The sequence below is a fragment of the Pleuronectes platessa genome, chromosome 10, assembly GCF_947347685.1.
Source record: "Pleuronectes platessa chromosome 10, fPlePla1.1, whole genome shotgun sequence".
Classification (NCBI taxonomy): domain Eukaryota; kingdom Metazoa; phylum Chordata; class Actinopteri; order Pleuronectiformes; family Pleuronectidae; genus Pleuronectes; species Pleuronectes platessa.
In genome coordinates, this window is record NC_070635.1 from 18332176 (window position 1) to 18359329 (window position 27154).

At 38.6% G+C, this 27154-nt stretch overlaps 1 protein-coding gene across 1 annotated transcript in view; it reads right to left on the bottom strand.

The window, feature by feature from the left end:
• The window catches only part of LOC128449995 (CUB and sushi domain-containing protein 3), a 209153-nt gene that overhangs the window by 174413 nt on the left and 7586 nt on the right, over positions 1–27154 (bottom strand). Inside the window, exons 2-3 of the mRNA XM_053433387.1 lie at positions 19690–19912; positions 1654–1766 (exon numbers count right to left, since the gene is read on the bottom strand). Of these exons, the coding sequence (XP_053289362.1) occupies positions 1654–1766; positions 19690–19912 (336 nt within the window). The remainder of the gene's footprint in view (positions 1–1653; positions 1767–19689; positions 19913–27154) is intronic.

Below are 27154 nucleotides of genomic sequence, written 5' to 3' on the forward strand. Positions count from 1 at the left end.
TTTTTATCTCCTCCGTTTTCCCACGGCCTCAAATGTGTGAAAAGGATATAAATAACAATAGAGAAAAGAAAGAAAATAATCCTTTTATGTAATATTGATTTTAAGAATGTACATGTTTTTTGATGAACCCTTAGCCATTTTAATATACACCTGCAACTTACACAGTTACTCCTTTATTATCCTCTATATAAATAATTCCATTCTTTTTTAAATTTAGATGACAATGACAGGGATCAACTCACCTTTACTTAAAGTACATGTCAATTTCATTCTCTGTAGGGTTTTACATTCACATTTTATACGATACTATGCAACACACTGTTTTAAAATTTATAGCACCATCATACCGGGACATCTGGGGACACGCCTGTAGAGGTCTCAAGTAAGCAATAGCATGCTACTTATTGTTCAAATATTTATGCTGTGCGCTGTGTACCGTGTAGTAACACCAGGGTATTAAAGAATGAGTAACAGTGATAACAAACTGAGCTGTATATGTTATGGTCTACATATTACCATATCACTGCCTTGGCTACGATCCTTAATCCATACAGCTCCCACACATTAAATGTGACCACAGAGCAACAACTAGATGGTCACTAAATAAACAGTGCGACACTCCCATGTCCTTATTGGAAAATATTCTCCACTGTTGTCATTACTCCTCAGTACTGATGAATCAGGCAAAAGATTGAGGCAGAAAAACAAGATGTAATTCAACCTAGGTCCCCACTGGAGACTGAGAGCGGGAGAGGGAGAAGTGGATAGAAGAGAGGGAGAAACAGAACAAGAGAAAGAGAGAGAATGAACACAGATGGACAGATGGAGAGGGGAGAGGTCCTGGACTGGCCAGGTCTGGGGCAGGTGGGGAGATGAGGGGGGTAAAGGTGGGATAGAGAAGGACATTGTGCAAGGGAGGAGGAGCGAGCTTAGAGGATGGGGTCAGCCTGTTAGAGCTGGAGAAGGTTAGGGAACAGAAAGTATATAAATAATAAAGAAAGGTGCAGACAAGCAGCACATGGATCACAGGCAGGAGGAGGAGGAGGATGAAATGAGATAAAAGGAGATCAGAGACAAAACACAAACCATCATTAAAAAAAAAAGGAAACACAGAAGGAGAACTAGAGATGGGTTAGAGTTGGAGTTCATATGTGGAAGGAGAGGGAGGAAGAGTAGGGGTGAATGAGATGTTCGCAGAAGGATAGTTCATAGTTAGAAAGCTTCACAATGCACCCTGCTCTGCTTCAACTCATAACTTGGTACATCCATTAGTTCAACTAATTCCCATCGCCATCTGCCATGCAATTTCACATTCACCTCTGGAGTCATAGAAAAGGTCCAGGACGTTGGGGGGAGGGATGCTAATTTGGAATATACGAGATTCATTCGTTTAATTGATGTCCCTTATGTTTCCATAACTCAACAGTGAAAGGAGTCCTGCAGGAAATCAGGTGGAGTAAGTGTGATCACACGTCCCTCTCTTGACAATTAATGGTGTCCACTTCACCTCGCTGACACATTTTTTTCCTCAATGAGGAGTTTATGAGGATCCCTACTGATCATACTCTCAAACTTAAATTGACATTTTTGTCATATTTCCTATATTCCTAATGACATTTAAAGACAAAGAGCAGAAAATAATGTTTTCCTTACCTTCATAAGCTGCCTTAAATCCATGAGCGCTTACTGCAAAGTCACTGGTAAGCCTCAGTGAAAAAATGTTACCAGAACTGGTAACAGGTGAAGGGATGGTAAACCCTGTTAACCTGCAGAAAAGAGAAACAGAAGTCAATGCTAAATGTATGGTTTAATTTACATCATCACATTTATATCCAAATGAAAAAAAATATATATTTTGCAGTTGAAGCTGATACTTAATAAATGTAAGAATAAGGTTTTGATTAAATCTAATATATCTAATTATACCTCATTTGAAAATTATAAAAACTATTACTATGGTAAAACATTTGCCTTTTTCAGCTTCCAAAAGCAAAGCCACACACTTTTAAGAGCAGTTATCTACAGCAATGGATGTAATGGTTCCCTGTAGTGACTACATTTACCTCCAATTGGATTTTACTCCAAATTATAATGATTCCACTAAGACCACAGTTAAAAACTTGAGAGGCTGAAACCAACATAAACTACACCTGGGTCTGTTAAAGGTCTATCATTTCTGTATTGAAATCAGAAAAGTTCTCACACAAAAAAGTACCATGAGAGACTTCAAGCCTCACACCACCACCGACTTTGTGCACTGTAGCATTTTGTGCTTAATAAAAGAGAACTGCTCTGAGAATTGTGATGCAATTTGTCCTCCAATAATATAGTGCGGACTATATAATCAAAACCCAAGCGAGAACCCTCTCTATTGTTGGATGGTGTTTGAGGGCTGGCACCAGCATTGTAACAGACTGCTTCATTACTGCATTTCAAATTAGGTGCAGATCCAAACAAATCCATTTACTTTCACGACGTCGTAAACAAGATGTGTTGCTGACCGTTCCTCAGCGGCAGTTGCTGATGTTCTATCGACCTTGCACTGCTGTAAGCCAGGCAGTGCAGAATGCACTGAACTTGTGCATGAAACTAAATGTCTTCTTTTCTATTGCCATCTCATTTCCTCTTGTTATTTTTCATTGCTAGTTTTGGGACCGTTTGTGTGTCTGAGCCTCTACTTGACAATAAGCCCGGTGAATAATGTCTGTCGTAGACCAAATGTGGGGAAGCAGAAATCCCCCAGTGACAGCGAAGAAGAGGGTGCTGTATTTACAGCTTCAATAGAGTTTCCAATTACAGCTCTGTGAACTGAGCTGGTCTCTTGCAGTAAATAATTAGCCTTTATCGCAGGTATGCCAAGATGTTGCTAAAACTCAACAGCTACATGAATGCATGCAATTTTGAATACAGGAGACAACTTAAAACGTAACCTTATTGTAAGATTAATCACATAAAAGAGCTTTGTACTGAATTTGCATGCCATTATGGATAATGAATAATTAGGCAAAGCTTGTGCATCACAACAAAAGTCTTTGTATTGTAAATACAATGCTGCTGCTCTACATTAAAAGTGCCCTGAGATTACTTCTATTATTATTTGATGCCGTATAAATAGACTTGTCTTGTTCAGAAGTAAACAAACGGGATAGAGGTAGCACAGTAAACACACTGAAGCCATTTGTGCCACTGTTTAAAATAATTTTACTTGTTAATGTTTGGTTAGACAATATCTAAACAATCTAAATATTAAAAAAGCTTGCGTCAATGGGCACAAATCTGTCATATGAACAGAAAAGAAATAAGAGAACACGTTGGTGCTAAACCTGTATAGAAAACACCACACTCACAACAGAGACAATCAAAAGCAAAACAATATGTGTAGAGGTGGAACACGCTTAATATTCTGTCTCTCACAGCATAGCCTAAGTCATAGCTCACAATAAAATGTTGCATGAGAACACATCAGGTTGGTCCAACTTTGCTTCCATTCAGAAAAGTGACAAAGTCACATTGAAAAGACAGGTATGTTGACCCTTGTCTTTTTCCTCTGGCCCACTGCTGTAACACATAAAGAAACAAGCCCTAAATCTCTCATTCACACGAAAAGTTAGACAACCATGTCTCATTGCCATTCCAACAGGAGAAAAGGGGCTGGAAGGGTCCACAGCACCATTTTCATGTGGGAGAGAACTATTTTGAGTGAATGAGAGTGATGTTTAGCTGGTGACTCTTTAAAATCGCCCTTCTCACCAATTCTGGGGAAGTGTTGATCCACGGGGAAGCTAATCACTAGCTAACAAGAGTAGAGCATTCAAGTGGCTGTAGAGTTCATGCTGTCAAATACGTCAATGGTACCCACTGGGAAGAGTGCAGCACATTTACACAATGATGCTAAAAAAAACTTTTTTTTTTATTATTGAGCTAATTCTACAATTAGTATAGCAGCAACAGCTATGGAGATAGAGTCTACAGAGGAGACGAAAACATTTACTGGTATGGCAACATGGGACAATTGGACTGGAGACAACAAATGCAGAGATGTTGCAACATTTACAAGATAATATAAAGAATAAGGCCAGATGAGGATAGCATTGTCGTTTAGCAGCCTCCAACTTCCGATATCTGCAATAAAAAAAAAGGTAAATAAAATCTTGCAGGAGAAACTCAGAACCGTTTATGGCCTTAGAATAAATCCTTTCTTAGATTGCACGATATAGTAAGGAAATAAAGATGTCATGGGGTTAGTGTACATGAGGGGAAGACATCTTTTCTGAGGCTATCAGTGAGAAGGATTATGAGGTGGCAGTCTAGGCGACTGATTTGTTCAGAGTTCTGCACCCAAGGACTTATTCCTGATTTAGAAAGGTCATGTCCCAAGTTGTACTCATCAGGCTGATGCAGCATTCATTAAAACCTCAACAATCAACATCTCAAGCCATAGACATGATCATCTGCAGCTGCCGAAAAAAAACATCATTATGAAATAATATGGTACATTTTGTGGATATGTGCAGCATTTGGAAAAGAACAGGATTTTTTATGTAAAAAAGAACCAGACGACACTTTCTCAAGTGGCTCTCTGAGACATCTTACTGTTTTTTTTTATTTTATTTAAAACCAACGAAGCACATTCTGACCAAAACAAGTCACAAAGCAAACAAGAGACCTGTGTCATCTGTTATTCACTGCTGCTTGTTGCTTTGGCAACAGGAGCATCAGGTGAATGGTTGGAAAATGTCATTAACAAATAAACACCATGGGGGCTGCTGTCTTCTCAGAAAAAGGAACCTGTGACTTGGATATCAGATACAAGTCGACAAACTAAATAACTCTTCTATTTGATGTTTTACAAAAAAATACGTGTTAAATAAGGGATTATGCCCTTATCTAACTTTGGGAGATACACTGCCCCAGACTCTCTGGGGCACTTTCATTTTCCCTTTAACTTCAGAAAATAGAAATAGAGCAGTTCAAAAAATTTAAGTTTGATAAAAAGGAAAGACACTGATGTTTGGCCGTTGGTTTGGACTATAATCGTAGAAATCATGTTTTTTTTACCTCTCAAGGATACTTGATAATTAAAACAGTATGACAAACAGTTCATTTACAGTGTAATCTAGATCACCCCAAATATCTTTCGATGGTTCACCAGAAAAATATTTAAATGAAGAACATTCATAGACCTGTTTCAAACAGTCCCCTTGACAACTATTGGGAAAGTAGTGCAAATTATTGTGTCTTTGTCAGACACTTAAGATATTTGGATTAAAGATCAAAAGATGTATATGAAACAAAAATAAACAAAAATCAGCTTAAAAGTGATATCCGACTTCCCCATTTTAGGTTAAAAAAGTAAGGAAATATAATATAATCAAAACATTTTGCATTCTTCACCTCTGACACTTTCCCAACCTTTTTCCACAGCCTGAATCAGTTTCTGTTTTGTCCGAAGGCTTTTTTGATTCAGTCTCCAACTCAGCCGAAACTCATGCTCTGCTGGGATTGACTTTCCTCACAGATTAAGCTATTTTGTTGTATTGTGTCATTGTCTTGCTGTATGATAAAACCCCTCTAGGTTCATTTAGAACATTTCTCTGTGAATTTGCAGACAAAATGTTTCTGTAGTGATACGATCTCAATCAGATCTTAATGTGGAAGCTAGAGACACATTAATACTGGCTCAAATGATATGTTTGTACTATCTAGAAATTATTTGTAAAGTGGTATTACCTGGACCAATTATTCCTCAGTCTCATGTTTTAAAATGTTGTAAAGATATATCTCTATGCTGAGGTAAATATTAATTATTTTAAAAGTATTGAAAACTTTTTGGAATAAAGGTCATCCAATAAAAAATAATGCATCACCACTCTTAGCCAGTCGGTAAAATGATTTAATTTGACCTGGGAAGGTGATGGAAGCTGGTGCATCACACGAGGTCACAAAAAGACAAAATTACTTGCGTGACAGTCATTTGATGGCTTCGCTCAAGGCTGTGTCAAACACAAACATTGTGTAGTCTTCACAGTGGCAGAGCATGCAGTAATTATGATTTCCTTCAGGCAAAAGTGTGATGGGAACTATTATGAATTTGATCAAAGCCTATTCTGTTCATTCATTTAGTCATACTAAATTGAACTTTGTGCAGCTCCACAAATAGAAATGCCAGTGCTGCATGTCTGACTCAGATACAAACTAGGTGTTGTGCATCTGTGCTGGACTCTACCAGGTCAACCAAAAATGTCAGCGGGGCTTTTGAGGCACCTGATGTCTAAGCAAATATGACGCCTCACGTTTATGGATCAAAGCAACACCAGTGGCAGCAGAATGACGATGCGTGCCTGAACAAATAATGCCAATGATTGCATGGACAGATGTAGCCTTTCCTTCCACCTGAACACACTACATCAGCCCTGAAGGTAGCTGTCAGACATTCCCACAATCTGATTAGAGTGTCATGGTAGCTGCGTTCTGTAGAGACAGACGGGAATGATGTCCCTCCGTCTGTCTGACTGTCGTCTCCCTACCTCGATATGTCTCTCCCTCTGTGTATTAAGCTCTTTGTGTCACAATGTGTCTCTCTGACTCTGTTTATTGTTGCATGAGGTCGCTCCTATTCTCTGTTACATTTCCTGTCTTGCTGGTTCACCGTTTGGGTCTTTTTTTGTCTTTGCCCACCTCTGTGCTGCTGCACTGCTCTTTACCCCTTTGTGTGTCCTGTGAAAGAAGAACAAAAGCAGACAGTGGGGGAGAGCGACCTTAAGTTTTGTGACTGATCGTACCGAGTCACCGACAATCAAAGTGTACCACTCGCCTCTAGTTTATTGTTCAAAAGAGAGCAAAAATAAGGTCCTGCTACTTTTATAAGGTGAATAATACCCTGCTGGCTTTCTCCTTATTTTTTTTAATACATGGGATGATTAATAGATGTGTTTTGCACTGACATGTCCTAACTCATTAAAGCTGCCAGACGCTGACATTGCATTTTAATAATAAAGGTCAAAATACCCTTTTAATTAATTCTTGGTTTCTCTCTCTAATAAGAGTTAAACATTTTAAATATATAAAATTGTTTATAATATGCGAAGGAAAATGTATTATGGAGAAAGTCTGGTGAATGTTAATAAAGTTAATATTCTCATTCTGTCTATAGTGTACAACTCATCTTTAGTTTTGCCCCATATCAAATTATTTCCTCTCAGTGGAGCATCTCCACATTTTCCTAAGGATTTCATGGTCTCATGGTTAGGGTTGGGTATCGTATGAATGTTATCGATAGTTTTTCCGCTTATCGCTTCCGGTTGTTCTTATCAATTCCCCATTTCGATTCATAAATGGTAAAAAAAGAGGTAAAATGTTTAGATAACTTGACTGGACCGATGCACAGTAGCTTTGCTTCCTGTTACACCGGGTTAGCAGTGGTAACGCCTTGTGGTAGATAAGTAACATAAAAAAGAAAACCCACACAATTCATCTCAGAGGATTATCAGACATGCTCAATATGTCCAACCCAACAGTGTAAATTAGTAGTAACTAAGATATTGTAAGGCAATGTTGAAACTTTTTGCCTTGATAACACTGGTGTTTAAATTAACCAAACATCACATTCGTATTTGTGGATAGTTATTAGAAAAACATTTTCTAATTGTCTCTCTAAATTAATGTTACATCAATAATTTTCAACTTTAAGATATGTAATGAATATTAGTCTCTCATAGCAACACAGCGGAAATAAGACGCAGTTGAGCCATTGGTAGATAACAATGTTTTGAGCTGCTTGTTGTGCATCTTATTTACAGGAAACCTACTGACATAAATCATACAAGCTATGTTAGTCAGATTTTCCTTGAATGCCAGGGAGAACAGTGTGCCGCTGCCATCGCGGCTCCCTTTCCCCTGAGCTCTAATGGAGGTGCTAGCGAGATACTACTAGAGCTAGCTGAAGATGACACACTCGGGCTCGGAGACTGCAGGACATTAAATGCTGTGCAGTCTTTCAGTTCGACGAATGTTTGGTGAGATTCGATTTAACCAAGCTGACTTTTATCACTGTTCATCTTAGCCATGTTGGCCATGCATGGGTCAAGTATAAACAAATGTTTGCATGGTGCGTGATGTAGTCAGTTAGTCAAGTCCTGGCAGATACATACGGCATCCTTGCAGTTTCGGAACCGATAATTATATTACTTTTAAGGGTAACCAATACTTGGCATTTTGGATTTGGTTCTAATTCACATCAGAGTTTTGGTTCCCATGCCTAGTCATAGTTCAAGTACTCTTCAATACAGATAGATTTTAGGTTTGTCAACTATGATCCCATTTACAGAAAATTGATGATTGTCAGCTTGTACCATCAATTGGATGCTCCTCCGTATATGGTTTCTTCTTGTTTTAAAATGTTTGGTCAAAATGCCAAACTCTAAGTTTCCAAACAGCATTTCAAAAACTAATGGATGACGTCAAAGTGGGCTGCATTATTGATGAGATGAAGCAGAGTGTCAAATTCAATCAAGCAATGAATATACACCATAATTTCAGCAACAAAAAAAAGCACTGATTTGTTCATAGCTTTGCTGAAAGAGTTATTAATCGTGTATTTCTCCACCCTTGACACCGATTTGAATGGGTGAAGAGGAGAAGACAGACTAGGACTAGATACGATTTAGGTCATCCAGGTTGGAGGAGACAAAGGCTGGAGCAGATAAATGAAGCACAGCACAACCTTTAATATTGCTGTGATTTCATAATAACCTTGTGCTACTTTCACTTATTCAAAAAGGGATTTTTCTAAAGCACAAAACCTATGGATTACAAGTTTAATTTATTTCCATGCATGTAATCCTTTATCATTTGTGCCATTTATGATGCTCATCCTCTCACAATGACATTAGCCAACTCTGTTCACTATATTGCCACAAATGTGTTTCTTTAGTTCATGAGATGACGGTACGCAGCTGCATAATGTTTCTGAACTGCACCATGTTCTCTCCATACAAATATACAATTTAGACATAACCACTTGACTCTATTGACACCACTAGTCCTATGACTAGTACATCTTAGGCTGCAGGATTTTATCACAGGGCAGAAAGGAGAGAAGCAATATATCAAACATACTGGTGAAGAATCACATAACCAGCTGAAAGACTGGGATAGCTGGAAACTGATTTATAAGGTCAAGGGTTTTATGTCTGTGAGGTATGAAAGGTAAATCTCAGGCTGTATGTTTCTGCTTCTTGTTGCTGGAAATGTCAGTTTCCAAGTGATGTCCTAGACTTTGGCAGCCCCTGGCAGTTTCACAGAGAACCCCCCAAATAAATGCACACTTCTCATAACATTAAACACCTTTAATGTAGTGTTTTATACTGTTTCTTTTCATTCTACTGCAGAACACATTGTCAACCAATAGCTGGACTGGCCAGGAATGACCAAGAGGTAAGCTGGCACATCAGTGGCCAGTTGGACCATCAACAAAAAAAAGTCTATTTTGCATGTTTTACCATAATAGGCAGGCGAGCACAACGTATAACACTAGTAGTATATGCTCTAGCGTTGCATGCTCCCACAATGCAGTTCTCAGCAGGCAGGCAGAAGTCACCTTAACTGGCCTTTTTGTGTACCTGTCACGAAAGCGTGGTGCATATGTGTTTACTCCCCTTGATCCCAGATCAAATGTATGTTAAAGGCCCTTCAGCATCATCTTCTTTGTTTCATTCTGTTTCATAAATTAAAATGTTTTCAGTGCTAGGATATAAACTTTTTAGCTATGGGAAAATTTAGGTATTGTATAAGAGGGAAATTATGGCAAAAATATGCTTTGCTGGGCAGAAGCTACAGAAACAAAGCCATCAAGCAGCTTATCATTTTTCCTGAGCTACAACTCGCTGATGGATTTCATCCTTTAACTGTCTGTAAGCAAGCTTGCAGTCCTCACATGCAACCATCGTAATAGCTGGTTTTCAGGGCACCATATAAAATGCCCCAATTTTACAGCATATAATAAAAACACTCCGTCAAAATGTAATAACAGGTCTGGGTCTGCATAGAATAGACGCGTCAGCTTACTCTTCAGGTGAATCCATGCGCAGCCACCTTCCCGACGTATCTACGCACGTTTTGAAAAACGACGTATTTACTTAACCGATGATGCTGATTAACCTGCTAATGTAGGTCGGTTTTGTGTTTGGTGAGTAAATCTAAGGAGAATACGTGTCACAGTGGCTGGTAAACGTTTGGAGCAAAATAGTCATGTTATAAATATTCTTCAGTCTCTACTTCTTCTTGATTGATCTGTTTCCTTAATGAGGAGGATATGGTGACGGGCTGTGCCGCGTGTGCAAGGTAAAAACAGAAAAGTACTTCGTCTTGAATAAAAGATTAGTAACCATGAACACAGCAAATATGACTTTACTTGTGTGTCTATGTCTCAGCTCTTTCAAAGCTTCTTCTCTTCACATCACAACTTGTTCAGCTGAAAATCGAGACGAAGACTTCTTGAGCTGAACACTTGCTTTTATTAATCACTGATTAATAACTTCATCATTTTGCTTCAGACTTTGCTCTGGCCTCTTAAACTTAGTGCTGAACATAATACTTTATTATCACAATGAAATACTGATTCTGTGTAATGTTTGACATTCAACGGGAAAAAAAAACCTAACCCGTCATTTAAAAAGGGATTTTCTGACTTATCTGCCAATTGATAAGGCTAATAATGACTAATGTCAAGCAGGAGTTTAATAATCCATGTAAAGCAATGTACCTCAGTAGGAGGATGTGCTTGGTACTCATTTTTCTGTCGTGTCAAGACCTATTCTCCATCTTCAGGTCAACTCATTCTGGTTTCATTGATTATGGGGAAATTCTTACACATCTACAATTACATTTTCTGTGTATATTGTAGCGACAAAAAACACAGGAATTTTCCCAACATCATCCAGCCAGTAAAGGGAATATTTCCAGAGAACAGATGTTGCTTTACTTTTTGAGACAAAACCCTTTTTCAGGTTTTCTCTTGTTTCTCTGTCATTTTTGTTAATTTCATAAGCTGATCAAGAATGATTGTGATTGATGGCTCATTGTGCATGCAGAGGCTGCATGTCAATCACCGGCATCAAAGTCAAACGCTGCAAACTCTGAACTCTTAAATCAGAATAAATTATGTTCATTCCGATAGACTTCTCTTGTAGATTAGTCATGGAAAATGAGAACTGTGCCAGATTTCCTTTTGTATCATGCAGTAAAAAAGGTGCAGGATGACATTTGCATCACTTGACTTTGCACATCCTGCGATATGGCTACTGAGAATCCTCACACCCTGGAGACAATGCTCAAACTATATATTGTGCAGCCCTAACAAGAACTGTATGAAATCTCCCTAGAGATAGGATCATCAAGATTCAAATCAATATTTTTCTTCTGAGTTCTTCTGAGGACCCATGATGCTTGGCATCTAGTAAAGCAACAGCTGTCAACATAATTGTATAATGACAGCAGCAAAAAGACCACCATAATGAGGTCATTATTTGTGCAGGGCTACACTGGAATTAAAGGCTTTATTACCCTAACTCTCCGCCCGTCCTCTACCATCTTCAGCATATAATTTCAGCACCATAATGAGTGCTTCAACCAGTCATTCACAGGCACAAGGGATTGAATGTAATATAAGTGCAGCACCGAGTGAGAGCGACGGGAAAAAAATTCATAGAGAAAAGAGAATACATAGATCAATAGGGAGACACACTTATCAGGTCCATCACGGGAGTCGCTTCTTTTTCATGTTAAAAATTCATTGTCGCTTTTGTCGTGCTCCCTTCTGAATTTCTGACTTAATTAATTAATGACATTAATAAATTAAAGGCCTCTTTAATCTTTATCAAGGTTACTATTTATAATTACCCTGGAAGAGGTAAGAAAAGGAGAGAAAAGTGTTCATAATGTTCACCTTCTTATTCATTCCAGAACACCTCAGTGAAAGAAGGAAAGGAAAAACCACAACAACAACTTCAGGTGTTGCCATATGGATATGAGCATCTTTCACAACAACATGCTGGAAAACGTATGTGCTGCATCTTTCTGAAGAAAGATAAACAAAAGTAAGAAAGTACAAGATAAGAAAGCTTGTTTTTCTCTTTCTGAGCGATTTCAGTTTGGAGTGAATTAATTGAGGAAGAGCAGGCATTCTACTGGCACACACTTTGGGCCCTAGAGGCACAGCATAGATTCTGTTGTGGAATAATTTTCTGGTGCCACACAACACAGTCCCACACTGGGAGAAAATCCTCCACTTGGAAAAAACACAAATGTATGACAAAAACACCAAGTAAGACATTGCTATTTAAAGGTTTGGGCTGGGTCTGGCAAGCCCCATCAAATCTGAGCCCGTTGCTTTTTGCCCTTCTTTCATATTAGTAAACATGAGTCAAGTTGTGAAATGATTTGTAACAAGATTTAGATGCCTAAGAACATTTCTGCTGCACACAACATAACCCTAAAAACATCCAATTTAAAGTTTGTAGACCTGATCTAAGAATTCCATGGTATTTCCCTCAGTTGGTTCAGAGGTAAAAGACAATAATCACGATCCCTACTGTCACATAAGTATCCTGCACACACACGTTATACATTTGCATCACAACATCTGCACAGCCACAGCCCTGACTAAGTTTCCATTCAAGACAGAACTATAAATGCCTCCATCTAAAGCACAATGTTAGAACAAACATCTCTGTGAACAAACCACTGAATGTACTGCAAGTGGAATGCCACATTGAAGGGCAAGAGAATGTACTCTCTTGAATCAACTATTCAATTTTAGCAAAAATCTTGGTCATAACTGCAAACTACTGACCAAACCATAATCAGCTCACATGACATTGCATACCATGCATATTTAGCTACCTCCGTCCCCACTGACCACCTGCATGTTGGGGCTCCTGGTGTTCAGCTACCAAAAAAGTGAAACAGAGAATAATGGGGTCCACCAGCCTCGCTGATATCTATTTTTAACCAATTGCAAATACAACAAAAAATGCAGTACTTAGGCTCTTTCTGTGTGTGGTCAACATTCTGTGGTCTCGGGCAAGGTCCAACCCACAGCACTATCTGAATAGTAACAGACGGACACGGAGGAGGCCAATGCAGCTCTGGTGACTGGGCGGTATAAGGTGCATGTTAAAGGCACAGAAGAGAATAATTTTCCTACATTATTTTCCACTTTTCTTTTTTGTAATGTTAATAGCCTTTTCTTTTTATTTATTACTTGAAGGTTGCATAGCCACTGTTGTTTTTTGTTTGTCCTAATATATTTATGAAGGAGTGTTTGTTAAAGTAAATGGGATTTGAAGTTTTGTTTTTTGCTGTGGTATAGAATTGGGTATCGAACATCATGGAAATTCCATGGTATCGTGACATTCCTTATTAACTGATATTGACTTTCATAACAAACCTGTTTTCTCCATTTGATAATAAAATACCCATAATATCTAAAGTGATTAGGAAGGAGAAAGAACTGTTCTCCCACTACCATACATAGTGCTGGGCAATAATAATTGTATTACCACATAACTGTTTTTGTCAACATTCAAATTAATTAATTTAGTTAATTGCCATCAACACCAATGGGATTCTTTTTATTTTCCAAAATGTTTCCATAATGAAGCATATTGCAAAAAAAAAGCATTTAATGCCATAATATGGATTTAAACAACCAGCCCAGGCATGACACATTTGAATATTCAAATTAAATCATCTTAATTCTTTATTTGTTTTAAACATTTCTAATGGATAGTATATAATATACTTTGTATTAAAATGTCTGGATCCCTGTCCTAGTTTAATCAAATAAGATTTGGGATTAAATTATTAATCCCAAAAAATTATTAATCAATAAAAAAAGTGAATAAAGTATTGGTATGCTTTGTTTTAGCTGCATTTGCCTCACATGCTTCAAAAGTTGATTCATTTTGCATAGTGCCTTAAGTGAGGCTTAAAGCTGCAATTGTCTACCACAGTTAAACCAAGGCCTTTTCCTGAGTCATTGCTGCGATAATAAGAGTTAACAAGCATAAAACTGACCCTTTACTAAAACAAACCAGCAAAGTGAAAGCTCTTTAAAAGCATATGAATTATTTAAAACTGTGGGCCAGGGAGTTAAAACAAACCCAAAGGTAGAGAGATTCACAAAGAAAGACAGATACAGAAAGAAGCTGTAGAACGCAATGTTGAAATGGTTGATGAAGTTTTGGATTCAGTTACAACAAGTTTTAAAAAAGAAATGATAATCAACTGGCAAAGACACGATGCTGCCATGTCAAAATTAAAATCTTACAACTAGACTTTATAAAATGTAGTTTTTTGTGTGCTCAAAAATGTTTATTAACATATTTTTTTAAATGGCAAAGTTTCTGTACCATCAAAGATTTATGTTTTGTAGTTTGTGCCTTTAACAGTCAACACCGCTCTGGAAAAGAACATGCAAATTACACCGTCTTTTTCTAGGCCATGAGAAAAGGAACAAGACACGGGAAGCATCACCTGTATGATGACATTAGATGAGGGCGTACGACAACATGCCTGACTCTTTATTTTAACTTTAAACTCATCTAAAGACAGCGAGACAATCAGAGACAAACTAAAGCTGCCTCTGACAGCACAGCTGCCTGTTTCTGACAGAACAACTGACAAACCAGAGCAGCTGCAATTACCTTGGTTCACTTACACTGAAATCCATCTCTTTATTTTTCGCTAGATATTTCAGAACAGTTGTCACTGAATGGACCTGGAACCTCAACTGAACACTGAGAGGCCATTTAATTAACAGTGAACAGAGGCAGCTTTAAGATGAACGGTGACAACACTCTGGAGCTTATACAGTGTCACTATGACCAACCTGTCAAATACCAGGCATCACCATCACAGCATTAAGGCCTTTGTAATTCCAAAAAAGCCACATCAAGACATCAGTCGTTTTTATTTGTGGACGTTTGGGGCTTTGTCTACACGACTAAGGAAATTCTTTTGAACGGATATTTAAAAAAATTAAATACAACACAAAAACAACTAAAAACATTCAAATAAGCATTATGAACCAGTAGGTGGCGATAAAGTTATCATCAACCATCATACAAACAGAACTGCTGTGGTTCAATGCTAAATTTAGCTGTAGACTTGCAAGTAGACCAAGCAGTTCTTAGTGTCTAACCGAATGTAGAAGAAACGGTGGTTTCTGGGGCATGCTCATTAAACAAAGCCAGAGTGGAAATGTGCATCATAATTTTGACATCAACATTTCCCAACCACTTAGTTTAACATGCTCACATGGATACACAGAATCTGTTAATTTTAAAAAATCTGCACATGAAAATGCATTAGTAAGACTTTCCATTTTAGTGAGTTTAAACGCTTTTTGCGAGTGGACGACAGGCCCGAAAAGAGAGAAAAAAATGTGTCTAGCAAACTATCCACATTAGTGTGAACACGGTGTTCGTCACACCCATGTATAAAAACGGGGCGAGTCAGTTAATATTGCAATATGACTTTCATCAATGGCAATACAACAAAGGTTCAATATATAAATCAAAATATTATTTATGCAAGTATGGTGAGGATGTACAACACATGATGTACTTGATCAACCTCAGATATAACTAAAGCACTTTAAAACCAATCAAGTGTTATTATAATCCTAAACGTACCTGACAGTCTCAATAACAACAGAACGTATCTTTTACAGCAGCAAATCATATTAATTACGAATATGTTCCATTCAAGGTGTCAAAGAAAGGTAAGACATGACATTTACCCCTGCAGAGTGCAAAATACCAGGGCAAGGACAGAAATGGAATGAAGGCACAATTAATGTCAAATTTAATTGTACTGTAAGACGGTTTAAATGTGCAACTGTGAAATTCACTGACAAATTACCTGAAGTTTGCAGACAGAGGACGATGTTGATCCTTCTGCCATGTTGGGGGCTAAGCTATGTAGCATTGGCATTAGCATTAGCTATTAGCCAAAATTAGCTAAACTTTGACCCGGCTAACGTTACATTGAGTAAAAGAAGCTAATGTAGAAAGTAAATTATCTTATTTAGGAAGTAAAAGAGCTCCTGTAGGAAGTGAAGACTGACAGACAGTAGTATCTGGTAAAGGTGAAGGCTCATGTCCTCCATGTTGCTTCCTCTCTCAGCTGTCACTGCTCTGATTGAGGACACCGCCATTACCTCGAGAGGAAAAGTGGAGATGCTTTCAAAAGCATAGGAAATATGGCTTCTGCTCTTCAGTCCAATATGAGGACTTGATGGGTCTACACGTGCCAGACAGACAGACAGACAGACAGATGAAATAATGTCCCCAATGTTCGCTCTGTGGTGTAATTTTGTTGTGACAGCTTCTTGTATATGGTACAGAGCTACTTCAGAATTATTTCCTGTCATTAGTGAGTCCTCCCCTATGGAAGAGAAGCTATGGCATTCACTTGAGAAAAACCAAATCTTCAGTTTTTCTTAATTAACGACTTAATGATGTTGTTAAAAAACAAAACCAATTATGATTTATAGTTAAAGAGTTACTTATCAGGGGGGGGGCTGATATGCAGCAACAACCGTATCTTTCGTGCCAGCGAGCTTTTCTCGCAGGATTTTGAGATAGGATTTCCTCTTTTTTTAATTATCATTATAGTTTAAATAATTAAGATAATTTTCTTAAGGAATTTTTTTTAACAAATCTGCTCAGTGCTGGACATTGTGTGCAGAGCTTTTTATGGTACAGAGGACAAGACAGAAAAATGGCGTTCAACCTACCTGGTTAATCTGCAGTGAAGATTTTACAGTTAATGTTTTCTTTCAATAAAATGTAAATAAATTATCTTTATTAGTGATCACATGTGTGTGTTCATATGTAAGTGTGATATATTATGATGATGATTTACTTGACTGCTGTTATTTTTCATGTATTGCATGTCGAATATTTCAGAGGTCTGTTTAACAAGCGATTCAATCTTCAGACCAAAGTGCTTAACTTTTGCAATACAGCTCAGTGTCAAGCATAACATTAACGAAAAAAATGTGTTGCAGTTACTTTGAAGACAATTTGCTAAAGAGGAAGTGATTCTATGAAGATTTATACTATTACAGAGACCAGCAACCCATGAATGTCTGTGTCAGTCCAGTACGATGAAATCAAAATAGCCAGATTATCAAAATGAACTGGCAGGCCTGATATTATTTAGACGCCAGCTGCTAACCACTGTCCCGACCTGAGGATGCAGAAGAAGACATATTCAACTCGGTCCACAGACTGCCTGTTAAGCCCCACCTTAAGACTGTGCCTCTTGTTTTGTCAAAGTTGATTAATATTAAATGTATAATGTCTCCAAATTGCACCAAATTCAGTACTGCACTTTAATGCATAATTTAAACACCACATCCCAAATATGAGGTTGATGGGGTGAACGGTTCTTGAGATATCCACACCAGACAGACAGAAAAACAGACAGACATTTGTGGAATCCTTCTTTATGGAAAGGTAGTCTCAGCAATATATATTATTAATAACTTTTGTTAACAATATCACCGATAAATTCTGAGGTTTACACCCTGCATTTACACCAACTGGTTAAATGAGCTGTTTTATCAAAACTGCACTGGGACTTGATTGAATTTTAAAGTTACTGTTGGCAGTGAAGTAAGGGTTCTGGCACAGTGACAACACTAGTTACCCTTAATAGCCAATATGTTTATCTCAGCATATGAGGCAACTGAAGAAGCATATGATGTCTGCCATTACTTCTTGTTGTGTAATGTCACTGGCATAAAAGTGAAATTACTGGTATTAAAATGTCTCTTTTTTTATAACACACACATGGTTTGAGACCAATGTTGTTGTGGTGAGGCTGAATATTTTTGGTTGGGTTCAATAAAAGCAATGCAATGAAGATTTTGTTACGTCCTCCAATTCTTTACCCAAATGCAGGAGGGCACAGTGTGATTAACAGTAACAGCAATGTCAGACACTTTTGTAATTGCTCAAAGACTTGAAACACTATTTCTAGGCCTTTTTTAAACACATTTTTGAAAAGAGATGTGGGATCAATACGTGATGTGAAGTCAAACCAGCATGGTGACAAACCTTTTATAGACCCTGACCTTGAAAACCGCATTACGCAACATAATCTTTTAAGTATCTAAAGTGATTCAGCTGCTAAAGTATCAACAATGATTCAGCTCTTGAATAATTTCCCTTCATTGCCACTGTTTGCTATACATCCCCCATGTGACCTCAATCCACTTCCACTGAACTTCAGCTACGTATATGGCACTGCCTAATGCTGGAGCCCACTCTCACGAAGCACACTCATGAATACAAGTGGACGGTCGGACTTTAAAATGTCTTTAAAAAGTAAATTGAATCTTATTCTAATAAAATGTGCTTCTCCTCACGCCTCGGTCAGCACAGACAAGAAATTACTTTGTCACAATGTGCAGCACACTTTTCTATAAAGAGTGGATTTATTGTTTATTTTGAGCTGTTCGGTTTGGTGAGGAAAAGGTGAAATTTGAAATGTGTTTTCGTTTGCTTTTGAAATCCAAACACAAAATAATTCTTTGATGCAGGCTTCATTGGGAAAGTAGAAAATGGATCATCCAAAGAAAGCTGCTGTTCAGATTCCCTCTGAATCTGACAAACACCATATCCTTTTATTTTTTGCTAAACAAAAAGATATTCAATTGTAGGCTGGTAACCTTCACGCTTCACCAGTCCTGGCAGATTTGAGGTTTTGATTGAGTTTATATTTTTGTTATACCATGTTTAATAAACAAACAAATAAGCTTCAGAATTATCGGCAAAACAAAAGTCACTGATGTACCCTGGGAAAATGTTTTCATCAAACCTGAGCTCTCAGTATTTCTGTCTCGGTATGAATGCCTCTGTGAAGAAGAGTCTTGTTTCCATCCCTAATAATGTCTTACCGTTTCAGTACAAGCCTCCCTTGCAAAGTTCCTGTGACTGTCTCCTCAACCTTCTCTGTGTCGTTCATTAATTCAATTATTGAATTTCGCTAAGCTGTAAAGAGTGATTTTACAGTCAAAATCAAACCCAGGTTGAGTCTAATAGATGTGTTAGAGACTGACAATGAGGAGAGGGAGATGTAGAAATAAAAGGCCACACGGGAAAAGGGAAGTACTTCAATATCAGCGTTTGTGAGGATGCAAGGATTTATTTGGCTTTTCAGTGACCAAAGCAAACGTGAAATCCTTGTATTTGATGTTTCCCTCTACCCCTGTGTCCTACAGTGAAGCATTTGAATAAAGGTCAGTGATTACCAAGCTGACCTGCATATCACTGAAGCCAGCACATCATGCTGATTCAGAAAATAAATGCAAGCGATGTAGATTGATGGGTTTCTATACATTGGAATCTTGACTCACTTCTATTTAAAAGCGCTCATGAAAGAAGCTTTACATTTTTTTTATAGAAACATATATGTGTGTGTATATGTATATTTTTTAAACTCCAGGATAAGAATGCGGCAACTTTGTCCTGTGTACATTAAAGATGAACTTCCTTCAGAAGTGATCACTGAAGGCTCCCCCCCCCCCCCCCCCCCCTCACATCTTTCCGTCCCAGCCTGCCAGCCTTCAAACGCAGCCTTCAAGATGCACGGCTTCAGGGCCGCTCGCTCCCTTACCTCGTCCTGAAGTTAGCCGGGTGTGGATGTCCATCATACAAAGATAAAAAGTCATATTCCTCCTCCACAGCAAAAGATTGAAAAACTATATGAATCCTGTTGCCCTCCTCGGCAACAACCACCCAGGTACAGTTTGCTCCATTTGGATATCCATATGGAAAGCCGGGGCTTTCTATCGTCCCATTCCTCCCTTTTAAAGTGCCTCCGCAAGTGTGGATAAAACCTGGAATGAGAGAAAACAAACACTGAGTTATTATCGGAGGCTTCGAGAGAGTGTGAAAAATGCCCACAGCTGTGGAGAAGCAAAAAAAATACAGAAATTCCCTTCAACACATTGAAGAAAAGAGTAAATAGAAGATATCCTTACATAAAATGTGCAATTGTTTTGCCTGGTTCAAACATCCATGCAACAATAAATTACCTGAATGGCTTTAAAACAGATGGTATTCAGGTAATGCTTTTATTGTAACAACTGCATGCACAGCTTTAAGTTCAGGTGCAGTATTTCTTCGAGTGAGAACAAATTGTTTGGAAAATTCACATTGTTTTCTGCTGGCACAAGCGCTGAGTGGAATCTGCCAACCAGCTGAGCAGGAGATAAGTTTCGTGTTTCCATTTGTGTTTTCAGTTTTAGTCAAATTAAAAAAAACTAAAGAAAAAAAAAAAAAACCGCTGCAGCTCTAACCGTGGCAATAAAGAAAAAGAAATGCACAATTGAGGACTTCAATTATGTTTAGTTTTTTTCAGAGTTGTACTGAACAAAATGTTTGTGATGCATCGTTACTGCAAAATTCTTTCTAAAGGGTCAGAAATCCCCAGAGACAAGCAACAAGCAAGGTCTGCCAGTTTGGTGCCACAAGCCCTTAACAATCTGTTTCACAGCCCACACGAGAAAGATCTCTGGTACCTTGGTAAACTGGCTTGCTGAAAAAAATCAATACTCTTGACATATAAGGTTAACCTGTTAGAAGAAACCCCAATTTTTGTGCAAAGGCCTGAAAATAATGCACCCAAAATATAAATGTGTCCATGCAACCATTCAGCCCCAGTGACTGCAGCCATAACACACAGCCAACAGATAAAGCTCAACACTATCATACTACACAAATGTGATTGCTTGGCTAACCTGAGCAGCGTTAATGTAAATGAACACTCCACGCTACACAGTTTTTTCGTCACACAATCAAACCCATTCCTCCACACTTCCACTCCCAGTATAACTCCCGCACTCACAGTGTGTATAAACATGACGCCACACACACTGTTCCATGGTGCACTGAATATAAAACTACTTTGTTTGAGTCTATCTTGAATGTTGTCTAATGAAAAGTAAACTTAATTAAGATGCATGGTTTACCCCCACAATTTAGCCTTAGTGTAATTAGCTTTTCACACTCTGTAGGTAAAGGATGTTTCTTGCATAGTGTTAGCACACACACATACACACACACACAGACACACACATTCTCTCACCCACGCACACACACACACACACACACAGCAAAACACACACAAATCAGTATGCAGCTCAGCGGGTCTCTTAATGGACAGACAGCCGTAATTCTTCTCCAGTATGTACTCCTTCTTATAAACTGATGTGAGCAAATAGTCCAAATGTTAAACTGTAAAGCAAACAGACAATTCATTTTCCTCTTGTCAAGCTCTCTAATTTTAATTTTGGACAAATCCTAGCAGCTGTTATTTGTATTTCACACACAAAACAACTCTGTTATCTCGGACAAAATTATCCACTGGGACATTCTTACACAATCTCTACATCTCGCAACACCTTCAGGATATTATACTCCTGTCCAGAGTCCCTGACATCACTGTATATGTCCACCTATTGTCAGATAACTGACTGCCCCCTCAGACCAATTCACTCCTCCCCCATGCGGTGATCAAGTGGCCTGACCTTGTTATAGATACAGTTATAGATACAGTATGCCCGAACAAGGTTTATGATGTTGTGACTGGCGATGAGCTGCTGCTCTCAGCGCACCGGGTAAAAATCCTGCCAAGGTTCGTCGTATGTCTTTGGTGTAATTATTTCTGCCAACAATTGGTGTAATCATGGCAGATTTACAGCATCAATGCACCACCTACAGGGTCGACCCTATCTAACCTCTGACACTGTACATTGCTGCTGCTATCAAGTGCTCTTGGCAATATCATAATTACCCAGATAGCCCTCAGCTAGGATTCAAACAGCTGTGAGCATGAGTGAAAAAGGTAAAGATTTGTGATCACAGGTTTAGGATAACTACAATCTTACTTGTTTGACCAACAGCTGCTATTATATTTGCTGTTGCTCTGTGGCCTCTACATTGAGTATTGTAGCATGTTGTCACACATTCTTGAATTTAATGAACTAAAATGGTAGATGCCTGATTCACATTGTTTTCATTTTTGCAAATCCTCCATCAACATATTTTTCCTGGTTTCTAAAATTTGTTTTATTTTCCAACCAAAAGGAATAATGGACCGGATGCCGGATACATGTGTAATGTTTAAAGAAAGCTATGAAGCGCGTGGAGACAAAAAGGTCCAAACTCACAATAGCAATTAAAAAATGACCCTGTGCAAGAAATGTGAAAAAGCCATGTCCATTGCTGAAGGCGAGCCCACCTGCAGTTGAGCTGTTGTTGTTATGGATTAGACGTAGTTCATTTCAGTCAAAGCAGTGGATCCTGGCATAATTACGAGGCCAGAGATGAGTCACCACTTCCATGTTTATGAACATAATTATAAAACTATTTCTGATAACATAAAACTTCTCCCCACGGGACGATGGAATTGTACTGAGTAACAGTGGGAGCAACATAGATATAATGAATACTCACATAATTTTATTGTATGTTTAATCTAGGACATCAGATAATTTAAAGGCAACATGAAAACGTTTAAGCTTTATATTGATGGAAGGCCGCTATGTTTATGTTATGCCACTTGATGGTCAAACATTAAACAATAAGCCTATCCACCGCAGTTTGGTGTTAGAAATATGTGGAAACCAGGGGCCAGGGATGGTTTAACCACAGTTTGGCATTTACCTTATTTGTAGGAGCTAGTGTTTTGGAAATGTACTCAAGAAGATCAAGTCTTCTTAATTCATGATATCACTCATATTGATTCGCTGGAAAACCCTTTCAGATGTCTTGGTTTGATGTTTGTTGGTGTGAGAGTGTTAAAATATCCTTCCTTAATCTATCCATTATCTTTACTGCGTGTCCTTCAGTAGTGAAGGAAGCACTCCAACATTTTACCTAAGTACAAATACATTTTTTAGCAAGTACTCAAGAACAAGTAAAATTACCACGATCCTACATCATTAAGTCTGGGTCTGTATAAGGTCTATGGTCTAGGTGCTGTTTCTCCACCTGTGCTGCTGCTGCTGGGGGTGGAGTCCAACTTTACTTACATTGTACCACTGTGTGATAGGATAAGCGAAGCTCTGTGTGAATGTGGCTTGTACTGTAAAGTGTATTCAGTGGTCGATAAGACTAGAAATGTGTTGTATAAATACAGTCCATTTACCATTTAACCATTGATATTAAAACACATTATTATTAATGAAGTAATCTAAATGCAGTTGTAACAGTGTAACTCCAGCTGACATCATGGTAAAACTAACCTGATGAAATCCTAGTCGACAACAACAACAAGGCAAAGGAAACGGCCTATAAACTTTCTGTTAGCTTCAATCAATCACACAATCTTCAACCCACAAAAAATGTATTACGTCTGCTTTTAACTGAGGCCGTCAGTGTTTGTCAAGCATTACTAATGTTTCAACCTATTCAGAGTAATGCTTGTTTGTGTGAAATGCTTAGCAGTGTTTGCGTGGCTGATTGTTCTGATGTCCCGGGGATGACAAAACAGATGCTCCATGCCAAGATATCTATTTCCCCCTTTCTGCCTAGCACGCTTTTTTTCCCTTCTCCTTCTCAGATGTAAGAATTCCTTTCATCCTTCATTATCCCCGCATCTCTCTCTCACCATCTGCAGATTTTGTCCCACTTTGTATCTTCCTCGGCTTCACCCCCTCGTCTCTCTCACCTATTTCCTTCACTGCCTATTCAGCCAATTGTTCCCACAATCTTTCATCATCTCTCTTTCTCTCTCTCACTCTCTGTAACTCTACCTCTCTTTTTCCCGGCAACCCCCAGCTCCTCCTCACCCCACTGTCCCCCCTCCCATCGAATTTTCTTCTTTTTTTCTCCCCATAAGCTATTCATTATGAATGAGAATCCGCCTTTTCAATGCTGTGATTCATACAAGCTTGTAATATGTTAAGTACTGTCATCTCCATAAAAGCTGGATCTATAAAAAGAACATTGTAAACACTCATCTTGTTTCTTCAAAGGAAAACATTGACAACGTGTGCTTCCTCGTCAGGGAGAGAGGACGTGCATTAAATCCATTTACCACTTAGACCTACAGTATGTCTTCTTTGAATTCCACTGTCACCGCTAAGTTGCCCGTTCCGACCTCCATCATCATCTCAGCTGTAAAACGTATTCCCCGGTAGGGATTTTTCTTTATTCCCGACCCCACATTAATATCATGCTGCTACACCGACCATAAATTGCGATGAGAAACCAAATTAACAACATGCTGTGATTGCACAGTGGGGAAAATACAGTTCACAACGATAAATCAGTATCATAACGCTCAAGCCTGAAAGAAACAGGGGCACAGTGGGCGGCCACGGCCGGCTGACAGACAGCGCAAGAATGGTCCCAGCTGTTTCCTTAAAATACTTACATCTACCCCTGGCCTTTTTGCACACATTTTCACTCCGCTACACCTTTGTTCATAACTGCATGACTGGCAAAACACAGAAAGGAAAATGGCAGTTGGCTTCCACCCTGATGGGATTTCTCAAAGTGTTTGACAATCTGAATTGCATGTGTGTGTGTGTGAACATGCATATTTATGTGTGTTGTTGGCCTTGTTGTACTGCTTCCCACTAATACAAACAGAGAACAAGTCTAATGAGTCTGATTCTCCAATCCCTTTTCCAGTGAATACAGGGATTTTGGGCAGAATGATCCAGTTAATGAACCCCAGTGCTGTGCCCTGTGTGGATGGAAAATAAGATTGATTTTTTAAACAAAATGCATTATGCATCATAGAGAGTATCCTATTATTTTCAAGGACTAAACAAATTTGTTTCGGGCTAATTTGGTAATTTAGTGTTTGCTATGAGCACGGAAGAAAATTAGAGGCAACATGTTGACTTCCCAGTGCATGGACTGGTGTGTGAGGTGCATAACAGCCAATATGTTGTTCTCTGGCATTAATGCACTTTTGTAGGGAAGTCATAAAAAGAAATGATTATTTGCAGCAGGGAAAAGAGGAGGAGGGGGAGTCATTTGCAGCAAGTCAGATTATTATGAGTGACAAACAGACGATCAGGTAATAGATGATAATACAATGGTTAATGGGTGCGAGATATTGGTCCGTCTCAATTGACTATTTCTGAGCAGCCCACCATTAAACAGGCTCAGTAAATAAACATTCACAGTGTGGCCTGTTCCCTCATGTAGTTGCTTCAGGATCCAGCAGAGAAGAATTAACTGCTAGACAAAGTCTTCTCCTCCCCGGGCAGTGTTGAATTCTGATGAAGGACTGCGGCACTCCAGTCCGGCAAATGTATTCTGTTCCATTTGCTTTATTGTCCTTAAAGAGTATTGAATTTATCTGCTGTCTTTTGTACTGTATTTGCCCTTTATCAACTGTCTATTATCCCTAGTTTATGTGGTAGCCTGTGTGTCCAAAGTAATCTTTCCAAAGAGACAATAAAGTTGATCTAATCGAACAAAGTCCTGTGGCTTGGAGCAAATTATGTAATATGGATATGAAAGTTTTTGGGCCCTGACTAATGGAATTAGAAGTACTGGCAACTACAGAGATGTTGTAGCGCCCTCTTTGGTTCCAGATAGTGTAAAGTTTATTCACTGGTAGAGCTGCACTGCACAATACTTCTAAGTGCCCTTTATTTTGTAAAGTATAGATTTAAAAAACCCAGGCATTAAATACCAAAGGGTGCTGGTCTTGAGTTGGAACATGTCCAAACCTAATTCTTATATGTCGACAAACACCAGCTGAGCTCATGCAAGGACATTTGTTTAGATTTATTGGACATTATGTAGTAACCATACTCTGGCAGGGGCTTTTGACCAAAGAAGCTTTCCTTCATTTCCTCAAGCACACACATCCAGAACATTTGGGCTTTGTTGTTCCATTCATAGATACTTCAACGAGCAGGAAAATCCTGGGAGCCACCACATGACAAATGACCAACATGCTCAACCACCTGAGCTACTGCCCAATCAGACTCCTGTGCGTGTGTGTGTGTGTGTGTGTATGTGTGTGTGTTTGTGTGTGTCTGTGCGTGAAGCACGGAGCCAAGAAACCAAAGACAGAGGTGAACTGCTTTCTTCTTTCTACTAGCTCTGACTCGTGAGATGTGTCATGGCTGATTATAATTAGTCTCTCTTGAAAAATACAAGCTTTTTTTGCTGTTTTTCAAATGCGGTATAATTCTTTAAGTAATTATGCTTTCATGAATGATTACTACTTATTATCACTTCAAATAGTTCCTATTATTATGGTTGATTATTTTTTACTGCGTAGCCACAGATTATAGTTGGAAGCCAATAGTTCTCTTCAGTCAGGGATTTTTCAAAGCGCCTTGGAGACCGTAGTTATTAAAGCTGGATGCCTCCATGATAAATAACTATAGGTTCACCTTTTTAAGGAGACATCATTGAAAAAAAGATGGTCTCTCAGCAACATAACACTGTCCTGGTGCAAAAAAAAATTCTTAAATCCTTTTTTAAATCTCGATTTCCACCAAAACCACAGCACTGAGAGTGCACTAGTTAAAGTTTAAGATGACATGTTTTGGAGCAGTGATGCATCAAAAATGAGAGTCTTGGTGTTACTGGATCTCTGCTTTCGACACTGCTGACCATGAGTTACTGCTCGGCAGACTAGAAAACTGGATGCATTTTATGGCACTGTGCTAAACTGGGTTAAAATTTGGGCCAACTGGTATCTATGAAGCTCTGTCTCTGAGCAAACCAATGTTCGAATGGGGAGTTCCACAAGACTCCATTCTTGGGCCTCCTCTTTCCAAAATCAGCATGCTTCCCTTCCTTTCTCAGATGAAGAAGTATGATAACATTTCTAACAAGCAGAAGAAACAATATATGATAAGTTAATTGAACAAATCTGTGAGGGATTGTTCCAGAAAAACTTTGGGGATTTGGGGGATCTGGATCTGCTACCATTTGTATAGCACTTGTGTCTAAATGGTGAATTTACTTGTTTTACTGTGTTTAAGCTTCACCTATAATTCTATTTGACTTTTTAAACCATGACATCTATTTAAATACTAAATAGAGCTGACAGAGGTTTTATGTTCAGTGGAGATATGAGCTGAGACTCAAAGTTC